The 15,016-nt window shown below is 32.1% G+C and overlaps 1 protein-coding gene across 1 annotated transcript; it reads right to left on the bottom strand.

Annotated features, from left to right (window-relative positions):
- Window positions 1-4,465: 4,465 nt before the first annotated feature.
- LOC107963097 (cysteine proteinase inhibitor 5) lies at window positions 4,466-5,087 on the bottom strand. Its single transcript, XM_016899685.1, has 2 exons — window positions 5,053-5,087; window positions 4,466-4,751 (listed from the first exon to the last, which is right to left on the bottom strand). Exons 1-2 carry the CDS (start codon window positions 5,085-5,087, stop codon window positions 4,466-4,468), a joined length of 321 nt encoding a protein of 106 aa, XP_016755174.1.
- Between the last annotated feature and the right edge of the window lie 9,929 nt (window positions 5,088-15,016).

Below are 15,016 nucleotides of genomic sequence, written 5' to 3'. Positions count from 1 at the left end.
TTATGAAATAGATGAATTTGGAATGAATTATTTATAGATAAATTTTAATATGCGTAAAAAACTTTATGGTAATAAGTTTTCTTTTTGGAAATACGTTTTATTTTTGGTAATAAATTTGTATGCATTTAATTTTTATGGTAATAAATTTTTATTTTGTTGAAAATCCGTTTTTTTTTTTTGGTAATAAGTTTGTAGGTATTTATTGGTAATAAGGTAGATGGATGACAAAAAAGGAAAATTAGGTGAGCCCGTTAATGCATCAGTTTTTTTTTTGATGATTTCTTGCCAAAAGAGAAAAAAAAATATACCTCATTTAATATCTGTCTTTATATATATATATATATTTCATTGTCAAACAAAGTAGCTAATAATAATTAAAAGGAAAAAATAGGGATGTTGGGTAACACAGTCAAATCAAATAAGCTTATTTTCTTGGAAGAAGGGTTTTAAAGTGAGACGAAGGACAACCACATCATTTTGGAGATTGTGTGGTACAACTGCTCCAGCTCCACTTTCATGGCCTGCTATTCACAAAACAGCCACAAAGCCTTGGGTGCATTCTAAAAAGTATGAACAAATATATATAGCACGCATGCTTATGTTTGTGCCAGTTTTGTTGTTTCCTAATATCATCAATAAATGAAGAGACTTACATCGACATGGCCTTTCTTGGCAACATTAAACTAGTCCTTAAACTGAACACCTGTCCTCCAATCAAAATCAATGGTCAAGGTAATCAGAGGCCAATGCTCCGGTGCCGAAAAGCAAGCCATGTAATTTCACTGCTCCATTGCCGTAAATACAAACTGCCCTTTCTCTACTTTCTCCGCCAACTGAAAAATATGGCCATGCGACGACGTTACCTTGACGTTCAACTTGTGAGAATCAGGCAATAGTTGATGACGGTCCTGGTTGGGTTTGATAACTTCGTACTTCCCCAACGTCATTGAATTACTTTCTATGTCCTCCGAGATGCATTTTGAACCGTAATGATTGGGATGAAGGGACCAACAACACCCCCACTACCAATACCTCCCCTCCTATCATCATCATAGCCAACGCCTCAACTCCAGCTACGGTACTCACAATTAGGCACCGAGTTTCTTTGGTTTTTTTTAAGGAAAAATAAAATGAAACCATATCACCTATATTAGATAATTCTTAATTTTTTTATCAAAAATCTATAAATTAAATAATTTATTTATTTCTTATTTTAAATTTATAAGATTATACCTATTTAAATTTTAATTTTGAGCTACTAAAATGATTTCTCTGAAGGAGTAAAATTATTATTTATTTTAAAAAGATAATATTTTTATTATGATTTGATTTTTTTTAAATAATTCAGTATCCACTTGAAGAAGTGAGTAAGGTTCACCCATGAACCAAAATTTAAACCTTGTTATTCATTATATTATGATTAACTACTTAAAAAATGTATTTTTAACATTTAAAATTAACCTTTTGTCATCCTTAAATTTTCTTCTAATAATTTATTATTGTTATCTTTTACATATTATGTAATTATATAATATATATATAATTGATTTGACTGTGTTACCCAACATCCCTATTTTTTTTCTTTTAATTATTATTACCTAAAATCCCACACATTTAATATCTCAACTTATTTATAAAATTTAGTTTAATGTGTAATGTTATATATAAATTTTGATTTTGTACAATTTTATATTTTTAACTTTGATTCGATATAATTTTCATAAATTAGTGACATAATTATTTACATAGTATCATTTTACGTTTATATATTACATACATAAATAGTTTTTTTTATCAAATATAAAAAGGGATAAATCTTAAAATGATACATGAATTTTGATCCAATGTGTAATTTGATATTTGAACTTTGATTTGGTACAATTATACACATGAATCTTTGATTGTGGTTCAAATGTAGATATGAAACTTTAATTTTGATTCAATCATACACATTTTAAAAAATAAATACATCAATTTATTTTTATATTAGATAAATATAATTATTTATGTATACAATATATAAATATAAATTGATGTTGTATCAATAATTACTAAAAATTAGGTCAAATCAAAATTTAATGTATAAAATTGTACAAAATCAAAGTTTATGTATAAATCGCACATAGACCAAAGTTCATGTTTAATTTTGAGATTTATATCAAAGTTAAAAGGGATTGGTTTGTTTAAATGTATACAATTGAACCAAGATTAAAGTTTCATATATAAATTTGAACCACAATTAAAGTTTCATATGTATAATTACATCAAATTAAAGTTCATGTATAATCGTGAGATTTATCCGTATTATATTTCAATGATGTTTTAACAAAGTTAGATATTTTTAATTTAATTAAAAGAAAAAAGTGAATTTAATTGGAAATAATCAAAAGATGAATGTAAATATCGGTTTCATAGTGATATTAAAATTAAGCAATTTTAATTTTAATTTTTTTAAAATGTATTATCATCTAATTTACTAAGGATGTATTTATCTATACTTATATTAACTTTCTGATTAAGTTGATGTCATACGTCAATAGGATACTAACTTAAATGAGATATTTCTAAAATAATAAAGATTAATACGAATGTGTTTTTATCTTTTCATATTTTATATCAAGTACATGCTTATTAAATTTTTAACTTTGTCATTTCAACCAAAGCATCATTTTATTTTCATATGATTTTTTAATTAATATTTTTGTTAAATAATTTTTCACGTATGTTGTAAGTGAGCCATAAATTTAGTGGATAAATATTAAAATTATATATGAACTTCAGTCCAATGTAAATTGTTATACATTAGCTTTGATTTTGTACATTTATATATATATGAGATTTTAATTTGATTTAATTTTCACAAAACCACTAATAACATTATCAACATAGCACCATTTTTCGTTTATATATACATAAACAAATAATTATATTAATTTAGTATGAAAATAAATTGATGTATTTATTTCTTTATATGTGTACAATTGAATTAAAATCAAAGTTTTATATATACATATAAATCAATATAAAATTTTCATGTGTATAATTACAATAAATCAAAGTTCATGTATCAAATTATATATAGAATTAGAAGACTTATATAGTTTTTATATTTATCCATAAATTCAGTATTTATGTATATGATTATTTTCAGTCTAAAAGGGATCAATCCATTTGGTCTAACTGACCCAATTTGTGATGTGGATGCTATTTCTGATTCTCATACCAATCTTATGTTGTCATAAAGATAATTCATTTTTGGATGAGGACACTTGTTATTCCTAGAGTCATTTTATCTTTTATTTCTTTCATTTTTTGGATGACTTGGGATCGCTGATTTATGGGTTTTCATCCTAGAGTTCATTTTCGTAGGATTATGTCATTCCTTCAAAGATTTCATGATGTTCCTGTAAATGGAAACAATCTTGAGGATGAACTTTTACAATCAAATAACCATACGTGATCACAATGAATTTTTAGGGCACATAGACTTTGGTTTAAACTTATTAGAGGATAATCAAGCTTAAAAACTTTTTCAGATGTTCAAACTAAGAGTCATTTTCTAAAAGAAATTTTCGACCTGATTCACTTTTCTAATTTTCATATTCTCCTTTATTTCATTTTCACTCTTTTTTTCATTTGTTCTTATTTTCTTCCTTTTCCTTTTCCTCTTTCTTTTCCCTTTTATTGGTTCTCACATAATATATGTTCAAACTAGAAAACTTCTTTTCCCCACTGTGGAGTATCAAACGATAATTTTCTTCAAAAAAAGGATAAAACAAACATGGCCATTTTTTATCTCACATGTGCATATTCATCAAGACACCTAAGAAGCATCTCGCTGATTATACATGGTTCTATTATTAAGAGCATTAATCATAGACATGATTATTATTACCCTAATTGTTTTCGCATTCATCATTTGAATTTGAGATTAGATATGAAAAAGACAAATAACATAGGCAAGGAAGCATGTAAAAAATAAACAAAAGAAGGGACATAATAACAATGTAAAATTTGTAATTCACTGAAATGATAAACGGAAGGCACTAAATCATCAAATATGATATATTTTTATAAGTGGGAATTGAACTCTAACTATATAATTAAAAGATGAGGTAAATAATCACCACATTATATCTCATGATTAGACTTTAAGATACAAGTATAACAATATCATGACTCATCTACCAGCCATCAAACTCAACTCCCAAATGTACCATTATTTTATGATAAATAAATATTTTCTTTTTCCTTTTTAATTTTTAATTTTTTTAAATATGAATATAAGAATATCCACTATGCAAGAAATGAGAAAAAAAAGGGGGGGCAAAAGCAAATTCTTAATATCAAATTTTAAAAACCCAAACTGTGTATTAACAAGATTTTATTCTCCACTCAGTTAAGGAATAGAAGAAGAACAATGATAACATGCATGAATATCTATATTGTTATTATAATAAATATTCTAACCCTTGACGAGGGTAAAGGAGGTAAGCTTCCTGAATTTCAACCATGCCTTTTCCCAAACCACAGCCTCATATGAGTTATCAACAGTTTCGTCCTTTACTTGTAGAACCAGCGTATAATTGATCCCGGAGACCACCTGAGTCTTACCTTTCACCACCTCCTCCAACTTCAAATTCCCCTTTGACTGCTTATTATACTCATCGATGGCAAATTCCGCGATCTCAGTCACGTGTGGGTCCTTGATGTTCTTGATCGGCGTCCATCCTCCGGTGAGAGCGTCTTTTCTGGCGTCGGAGAAAATGAAGGGAAGGAAAAGTAAGGACAGTGAGAGGATCAGGAGAGTTTGCTTTTTTTATTCTTGGTTGGTTTTGGTCGTAGGTTATAGATGTGATGATTTTGGAATGCCATTATTTATAGATAAATTTTGGAATGGCACGTGGGGAAGTTTTTTTTTTTAGTTGCTATTCACGAGTTTTAATTTATGAGGATTGCCCCTTGAAGTTTATTGAAATTACGGTGGAGCCCAAAACAAGGATTATGAAAGTGGAGCCATTTAAATATTATGATCGGAGGGTGGAGACCAACTGTGATATGGTGTTGTAAGGTTTCAATGACTGCATTTTGTATGAATTTATTTTTGGGCCAACAGTTTGTAGTATTTTTGGTTAAAATATGCTCAAGTCTTTATACTTTTTGTATATTTGAAATTCAGTTATTCTACTTTTATTTTCAATAATTTAATTTCTATACTTTTCAAATTTCAAATTTTAGATCAAATGGTTAGTAACATTAAAAATTTTCTATTAAATTTGTTAATGTAACATTTTGAAATTAAAAAAAAATATTTATTCAACTGTCATGTAAGAAAAATGATATTGTAATGAATATAAATTTTATGTTAATCTCCCCTAAAATTAACAAAAGAATATTAAGAGTGTTAATAATTAGACTTACATTTTTTAATTTGAAAAGTAAAGTGATTAAATTTTAATAACTAAAAATAAAAAATCTAAATCTAAATGATTAAATAGTACATGGGCTTTCAGCATATTTTAAGTTTTCTTTTTGGAAATACGATTTATCTTTGGTACTAAATTTGTATGCATTTATTTTTTATGGTAATAAATCTTTATTTTGTTGAAAATACTTTTTTTTGGTAATAAATTTGTAGGTATTTATTGGTAATAAAAATTAGGTGAGCCAGTTCATGCATCAGTTTTTTTTTATATGATATCTTGCCAAAAACTAAAAAAATATGCCTGATTTAATGTGTTATATATATTTGTTATATTGGGTTAAATCTCAAACCTACATATTAATTTTAGTTTAATATATAATGTTGATTTTGTATAATTTTGTACATATAATTTTGATTTAATTTAATATTCACAAATTAATAATATAATTATTGACGTAGTATTATTTTACGTTTATATATTACATACACAAATAGTTATATTATCTAATATAAAATAAATTGGTGTGTTTATTTAAATGTATGCAAATGAACCAAGATCAAAGTTTTATATTTAAATTTGAACCACATTCAAAATTTTATGTGTTGCACTAAATTATAATTTATGTATCAAGTTGCACATTAGATCGAAGTTCATGTATAATATTTAGATTTATCTCCATTATATTTCAATGAAGTTGTAATGCCCTGAATGTTTTTAGGTCTGTTTTGTAAAAAGTAACAAAATGTGTATCTGTTTTAATGGTTAAGAGTTCTGGGTGTGTGTGTGAGGTTTTGGGTTTAAGTCTCATTTTTGGTAAATTTTGATATTTTTCTAATCCTAGCCTTACCCTTGTTGAAAGAGTTTTCATAAAATTGTCTGTTAACCCATGTCAAAATGAACCTGTTGGTTCGAGTGGTAAGGAGTTAGTGTGTTGGAGGTCCTGTGTTTGAATCCTTATGTGAGCGTGGGTATTAATTTTTGCCTCGGTTAGCTAAGAGAGTTTGGATGGGATTGGGAGTCTAAGTGAGTGGGCAGTGGTTGAGACGATAGCGGGGAGTTGGGATTTTGGGGATTATCAAATTTTACTTTTGTTTTTTTTTCAAAAATTTAGCTCTCTTTCTTTCTCTCAAAGAAATTCTAACATTGGTTTTTCTTTTTTTCTATTTTTTTGTCAATTTAATTGTTCAATCTCATTATTTCAGCTTTTCGGTGTTCTTTTGCATTGGTAAGTGGAGATAGAATGTTTTGCTCGAGTTAGAGAGTTTTTCCTTTAAATTCATTTTGAACGTTGTTGATTTTCCGTTGGTATTGAAGTTGTATTTTTGTCAGCGGCGAATCGTAAAAAATGGGACTCTCCTCTCTCGGATTCATAGTCGAAGTCGTTCGGGAAATTGGGGTAAGCGTTGAACACTCGAGTTTCACCGTTGTTGGTTCCATTAGTTCGGCATAACTGTGAGTTTAGATTGATTTTGGAAGTCGTGTTGTGTCGATTTTAGGTGCTGGTTGGCCCGGGAGTGATTTCGTATCAAAACCGTATCAGGTGTGTTCCCAAAACGCAGAAAATTGAGTTTCGACGAAAGCCGAAAAAGAATTTTGTCGACACTACGCGGGCGTGTGCCTGGCCATGTGGTTTGCTGTATGTGAGACACGATCGTGTGTTTGACGAAGGCATGGTCGTGCACAAAACACGACCGTGTGGTGGCATGAGTGTGGTTGTGTGAGCCACACGGGCTAGGCAAAGTGGGGGTGTAGGCCTGTAGCGACCTAAAAATTTGGCAATAGGCGCTATTTGAAATGATTATTGAAAAATTAAAGTTTCAAATTTTATTTACAAAAGAGGAGTCGCCACCAATCTTTTTTAGGTGTGATCGGACACCAAATAAAATCCTTTTTTAGAAGAATTTTTTTAACTTTTCTAAAAAAAGAGAGACAATTTTAGGTCCACGTCAAAATCCAGAGAAAATTAGGGTCCGGGAGTCGGTTACGCGCGAGGAAGGTATTAGCACCCTCGCGACGCCCAAAATTGGTATCTCGTTAAACGCATGTTGTCTTAATTTTCAAAAATACGAGTTCCATTTAATATTTAGTCGTGATCCGATTGAAATACGAGAACCCTTTTTTTTAAAAAAAACACGAGAATTTTGAAGCGCAGTATTTCTTTTTTAAAACGAAAGTTTTTTTTTAAAATACGAGAATTTTTGAAAACACGAGAATTTGTAAACACGAATATTTTAGAAACACGAAAATTTTTGGAAAAAAACGAAATTTTCTTAAAACACGACATTTTTTTTGAAACACGGGAATTTTTAAAACAAGACATTTTTTTGAAACAAAATTTTTTTTTAAAAAAAAAATTTAAATACGAGAATTTTTAAAACACGAAAATTTTTAAAACACGGAAATATTTTTTTTTTAAACACGAAATTTTTTTTTTTGAAAACAAGAAAATTTTTGAAACACTAGAATTTTGAAAACACGAAGATTTTTGAAACATGAGAATTTTTAAAAGCACGAGGATTATTGAAAGCACGAAGATTTATAAAAAACGACAATTTTTGAAATACGAGAAATTTTTTAAACGCGAAAATTTTTTTCAAACACGAAAACTTTTGAAAACGCGAAAATTCGAAAATTTCTAAAATACGAGTAATTTTTAAAGATTCGAAAATTTGAAACAAGAATTTTTTTTTAGAAAAACGTACCATATTTAACACGAATCGATGATATTCACCCCAACATGGCAATGAAATCGACGAATTAGTGTCAAACCAATTCAATTTAATATTTAATCGGGTTGTATTAAAACACGAGAAAATTTTTTTGAAACACGAGGATTTTTGAACATTTTTTATTTTTAAAACGGGTCCCGAATTTAACATAAGCCATCGATATTCACCCAACATAGCGATGAATTCGGTGACTCGATGCTAAACCGATTCGTTGCCTTATTTATTAAAATTATTTAAAATAAAGTAAAATTAAAATTTAATTAAATTGTAAATATAAATACAAAAATATAAAAATATATAAAATGCATAAAATGCTAATAATATTAAAATGAAATAACATAAAAATACGAGCATTAAATTAAAAGAGAAATAAATAAAATTACCGAAAAATCTAAAACACGAGCTTCGCCGAACGGGTTGCTAAAATTGAACCCCCTTTTTCTTCTTTTTTCTTTTTTTCTTTTTCCTTTTTCCTTTTTTCTTTTTTCTTCTTTTTCTTCCTTTTTTTTCTGCTGGGCTGCCTTGTTGGGCTGGCCTGCGCGGGCCTGCTGGCTGGTGGCCTGTTGGCTACTTGTTGGGCTGCTGGAATTGGGCCTATTGTTGGCCTGCCCTTTTTTTTTTGTGCTGCTTCTTTCCCTTCTTTTTTTTGCTTTTTTTTTGCTTTGATTTTTTTTTGGGCTTGTTTCTTTTTTTTGTTTTTTCTTGGGCTGCTGGGTCGGATCGGGTCGTAGGTGGGTCGGGTCGGGTTGACCCGACTGTTATAATATTTTTTATTATTTCTTTTTTTTTCTTTCTTTCTTCTTCCTCTTTTCTTCTTCCTTCTTCTTCCTTCTTCTTCTTCAAAGTCTAGCCTCCACCACCGCTTGCGCCGCCGCTACCTCCTCCGACGCCGGTACTCTTTCTTTTCTTCTCCTCTTTCTCTTTTCTTCTCTTTTCTTCTTTTTTCCTTCGAAAAATCTCTCTTTTTGCAAGTTTTTTTTTTATTTTTTTTCGTGGGTGTCCTCATTTTTGGAGTTTAAACTCCTTTTTATAGTTGGTTTTGCTTCTTTTTTGCAGGTAGCAAGTGGGGAAGGAGCAGCCACCCATGTTTATGGCCTGAAAATCTGGAAGTGGGTGCCCCAAATCATGTAACTTGTCTGAAGGACCAAATCGCAAATGCAGCAAAACTTCTGGGGCTAAATGTAATTTTTAGAAAATTTAGGATTAAAATGAAATTTAATGAAAGTTTAGGGGTCTAAGTGAAATTTAAAGAAAGTTTAAGGGTCAAAATGAAATTTAGGAAAAGTTTAGGTGTCAAAATGCAATTTTTATTTTTTAAAATTTTTTTTTTTTTGAAATTTTGAAAATTAAACACAAACTCTAGTCGGACAAAAATTTAGTGCTTACAAGGCCCACACGGGTATGTGGGCCCATAATTTTAAAATTTTCCCTAAGGTCACACAGGTCGCTCCGATCGACTATGGGCCTATCGTAGGGTCAATAAGGGCTAACCAAACCCTAAATATTGTGATATGATGTTCTGATAGTTTGCTCTAAGTAAAGCACTATTATGCATGTCTGATTGTTCTGTTATATATATGCATATGTTATGTAACGCCCTAAATTTTACCTTTCTACTTTTGTGAAAATGTGACACAACTGTATATCTGCTTCAGTGGTTAAGTGTTTTGGGTGTGTACGGAAGGTCTTGAATTCAAGGCTTACCCTTGGCAAATTTTGTTATTTTTAGAATTAAACCCTATCATTGGTCAGTGGGCTTATATTTAATTGCGTGTAATTTTATATCAGAATAAGCCTGTTGGTTCGAGTGGTAAGGGTATTGGTGTGTTGGAGGTCTTGTGTTCGAATCCCGGTTTTAGTGAAGGTGTTAAACTATTTTTGTTCCATTATCTGATAGAGTTCCGTTGAGTTAAAATTCTGAGGGAGTTATCAGTAGTGGGGTAGTGGAGAGAATTAAGGGATTGTGGGGAATATCCTAGTATTTCTTTTTGTTAAAATTTTTCTTTTCTCTTTCTTCCGAAAATCCTCAAATATCTTTGACGTTTTATTTTCTTTCTTCTCTCCTACATTGTTTCACATTAAAATTTTCGTTATCCTTCTTCTGTTGCTGTCAGTTTGCTGACCAATTGCTACTTTTACTTTTTAGGTTCTTCAATCGGGTTGGTAAGTTAAGACTTAGTTGTTAATGCTAGATTTTGAGTTTTAGGCAATATTAAAATAACTGATATTAGTGAGTAATTGATGATTCTGTGAACGACTGCGTAGGTGAAGGCAGTGAATCGGTGGTTTTCGCATCAATTGCTTAATTTTCGTATAGTTGTATTGCGGTGGTAAGTGTGGAACGTTGCTCAGTTTAGTGGTTAATTTTGGTAAATCATTTGCTAATAAGACTTTCAGGATTTTGTTTTTAGGCGCTGGTAGTCTCGCAGCATTTTTATAGTGAAACAGTATTAGGTGTGTAACTAAAACGTAGAGAAATGAGATTCAGTAAAAGCTAAAAAACTCCACTGTCGACACCACATGGCCGTGTGATAGACGAAGGCCAAGCTGTGCGCAAGACACTACCATGTGATGGTCGGTGTGTGGCCGTGTGAGCCACACGGGCTAGGCCCAATGAGACGTGTGGGCCTTACGGGCGTATGGGCCTACACGAGTGTGTGGTAACTGGGCCAAGCCGTGTGGTCCATACAGGCAAGGCCAATCTAGGCATGTGTGACCATACACCCGGGTTGCACGATTCGTCCCGAATGACTATGGGCCTACTGTAGGGTCGGTAAGGGCTAATAAACCCCAAACTGTAAGATCTATTTGATTGATATCCTATACTGAACACGATAGAATTGTGCATGTATGATTATTAATCTGTATGACTATCTGTAATCTGATTGATAGCATATTGAGCATGTTAAATTGTATAACCGTTTCTATTTCTGATATTGTTATTGGGGTGGGATGATGTTTATTGGAGAAAGTGTTCTGAAAGGCAGTTTATGCCTATTATCTAACAGCATGGTTGCATTATATCTATTATGTTCCGCATTGGTACAACATGGTGTGTAGGGCTAGGTGGGTGTTTTAAACCCCGCATGGTGTGTAGGGATGGTCGGAGATGGTGTGTAGAGGATGGGGGTTGGATATCTGATTTCTGATTCTAAATTGTACTTCTGTATCTGTATCTGAGATGGGCTTAGGCCCGAATCTGCATCTGTATCTATAATGGGCTTAGCCTTAATTTGTATCTGTCTGATGTTTGATAATCAATATGTTAGCATGTTTAATTTTGTTGGGTTACACATTGAGTTTACGTAAACTCACTCATTTCCTGTATATTTTGTACAGGTAATCCACAAAGTTAGGCAGATAAGTGCAGCGGAGGACTCGACGGTAACCACCTGCTTTTACTATTTTATTTTGTTTTATGGTTTTATTTAAGTTTTGGCATCGAGATTAGAGAGGTTATATTTTCCGGGACTCTCTGGACTCTTTTAAACTGTTTGGCGTTAGTTTTGGGTTTTTGGTTTTAACTTGCTTATAACTATGATGGTTTTACCTAAAATATGATTTTCTTAAAATGCGAACTATTTGTAGCACCCCAAACCCGGCCCAGACGTTATGGCCGGATCCGACATGCCACATCGAAGCGTTCAAAACATTTTATATTGTTGATCCAGAAAAACCTACTTGGTGTTTTAAAAGATAATTTCATTATAGGTTAAAGTGAATGGAAGCTGTGCACCAGGTAGGAAACCGGAAAAGAGGAGGTGAGTCTATCGGACTACTTAAGTACCAAGCTCCCTTCAGATCCAATCCTAGACATGCACACTGCCAGTGCCACACCTTAACGTCATGTATATTTCTAGTTGTCGTGTTATTTTGAAAAATACTTTCATTGCGGAAGCTTTGCTTGTTGTCGTGTTATTTTGAAATCAATTGTTGTTGTTTTTTTTTTGAAAACACGCCCTAAAGCTATCCAATTTCAACAGTTAAAATAAGTAATACCTATCTTAGTAATACATATTAAAACCATCAAAAATAATTAAGCGGCTTTATTACATTTAAAAACCCAAACCTCAACGTAAATAAGAGGATGTCCAGTTCACCAGAAGAAAATCAAACTTTCAGAACGGGTGGCCACTCCGAATTCCCTCACAGCTCCAAGCCCACTATGGTTGGGGATTTCCTGCGTGGATGAAAATAAAAGGGGTGAGTTTGGGGAAACTCAGTGTGTAAGGAAAACTCATTCAAAGCCCAAGTCAGCTCAAGCCTATTGGGCCTAAGCCCATTCAGGTAACAGTGGTACTGGACCAGAGCCCTTTTCAGATTACAATAAACTGGGCCTTAGCCCCTTATTCAGATAACAGTATGGCCTATAGGCCTATTTCAAAATACATGCAACATTAATAACATATGCAAGCCCATTTGGGGAGACTACTCAATCCACCAACCAGTACACTCCACCCGTACCAGGCCTACACTCCATGTGGGGAATAGCTCAACCCACCCAGCCCAACACTCCACAGTTGCAGCCTTGCTGCTCAGTTAACAGTAAATAGAGGAAAAGCCTCCAGTACGTGGACAAGCCACTTTCAGTACTTCCTCCATCAATATCCCAATCCCATGCATCAGATAATAACAACATGGCATGCAATAAATAACAACAGTCAAACATGCATTTAGGTCAATTTAACCCTAGGGGTATTTCGGTAATTTATCTACTAGGGGTAAAATTGTAAATTTTCCACTTTTAAAGGTATTTCAGTAATTTATCTATTTTAGGGTTTTTCATGCATATTCCTACTTTTCACGTACTAACAGAATCACGTACCGAGGGTTCTTACCGAATTGGGCCCGTTGGCCCATCATTCCAATTTTAGCCCATTAAGCCCAAAATATCGAGGGCACAGAAATCATGCACTTTGCAATCCAAATTTTGCAGCTTACCAAAAACATTAATCGATTTACCTCACGAGCATTCGCACACTCGCAAATCTACAAAATACCGATTTTCGGCATTTCGACTTTTCCACTTTTTTCGATCCAGACTAAGAAAGAGGGTGTTAGTTACACACCTGTTTGCGACGATATGCTGACGAGATCCACACACGAACCGCCTACAATTGGATTACTAACACGTTAATCTAACTATTCAAATACACACTACGTATTAACCCCTTACAATATTCGGCCAACCACACCTACAGATCATAGTAAGCTTATAAGAAATCAATAAGCAACTCATTAACAAATTTTTGTCAATGTTTACCACATAATCATAATTTCACTGCAAGCTGTCTTCCTGAGCAACAGTCACTAAATCATTTATAACTGGAGCTACGAAACTCCAAATCAAGTACCGTTAATTTTCCCTGAAAATAGACTCATATATATTATATCCATAAAATTTTCAGAATTTTTGGTTTGGCCAATCAATACCATATTTTTCTCAAAGTTTCGCATGTTTCACTGTTTGACTAATCTGACCACTCTTCATTACGAATCAAATTTCTCATTGTACAGAATTCAAAATATGTTCTCGTTTATTTCATTTGAAACTAGACTCAACAAGATTTAATTACATAATTTATTCAGCTTCTAATTCATCTCCCACAATTTATGGTGATTTTCCAAAGTCACGTTACTGCTGCTGTCCCAAGCAGATTTATTACTAAATCACTCTTTCACACATAACTTGCATGCATGTTATTTAAACATGTATATCACCAATCAATCATCACATATCTATGATTTTACTTAAGTATAATCTCCATTTCATCATTTTAAAGCACAACATGTTAGCCGATTTTTCCCTTTAACATCTAAGGCACATGCATGCTCATTTGTTTGGCTCAACTTCACCTATCTTCCATTTTTCATCAAAAGAACATGAAACAACAACCATTTTCTTCATTTTAATTCATGACTAAATGCTCACAACACAACTAAAAACCAAAATATGCTTCAAGAGTTAAGGTAGAATCAAGAAGAACTCATGAACATCAAGATAGAAGCAAACTACCATGAACTTACCTTCAATTTTCTTCCCTAAGTGACCGAACATTCAAGAGCTTTCTTCTCTCCTTTCTCTTCTCTAACTTTCAGCGATGATGAAAAAAGATGGACAAAACTTTGTTCTTTTCACCCCTTTTTCTTTTAATAAAATTTCATATTTCATCCATTTAATTCTTTAATACAAAAGACATGAAATGCCCATCATGGAACATTTACCTAAATTATTATCATGGAACATTTACCTAACCCATTATCAATTTGTATCAATTTGTACCATAAATTATGGATATCAAGTGCATATTTTGTCTACAACAACATGATGGCTAGCCACTTCATGTAAAATGGGAGGTTTGTCATGCAAATCCTTCTATTTTGTACTTCTATTTATTTGGCCACTTCAATTTAGCCTATAGCATTTTCAAACATTTTCACATAGGTTCTATTTCATAATTTCACCCCCTTTTTTCTTATGGAACAAAAATTAACTAAAATTGTCGGGTTCTATCTTAAGCTTGGGCCTTCTAGAGGCCCACTAACATAATTAAACCTATGCCAACATTCACAGAATTCCCGAAAATTGGGGCGTTACACTATTTCTTTAAACACAATGATTTTCCTAAGCTTTCGCTAAAAATGATACGTTTCAGGCAAGTTGACTAATTGAATATCTGTTTCATAATAAATGTAAGCAATTAAAGGGTTATAAGCTTGGGCCTTTTATCGACTCAGCTCCGTTTTCAAAATCCCTTCCATGTGACATCGCCAGATTCAGCTATAACATCTAGGCTAGGTTTAGGGTGTTACATGTTATTTATATGCAAACATGTTAAGCATGATATTTTTGTATCTGTA

The sequence above is a fragment of the Gossypium hirsutum genome, chromosome A06 (assembly GCF_007990345.1).
Source record: "Gossypium hirsutum isolate 1008001.06 chromosome A06, Gossypium_hirsutum_v2.1, whole genome shotgun sequence".
In the NCBI taxonomy this organism is placed as follows: Eukaryota; Viridiplantae; Streptophyta; class Magnoliopsida; order Malvales; family Malvaceae; genus Gossypium; species Gossypium hirsutum.
This window is presented reverse-complemented; position numbering and strand designations above follow the sequence as displayed.

What these genes read in the sequence shown, in the direction of transcription:
- LOC107963097 (XM_016899685.1), bottom strand. Translation starts at nt 5,087, where the DNA reads ATGCAGTCATTGAAACCTTACAACACCATATCACA. An exon ending in CCTTACAACACCATATCACA is followed by an intron (nt 4,752 to 5,052) that starts GTTGGTCTCCAC and finishes CTCCGACGCCAG; the next exon opens with AAAAGACGCTCTCACCGGAG.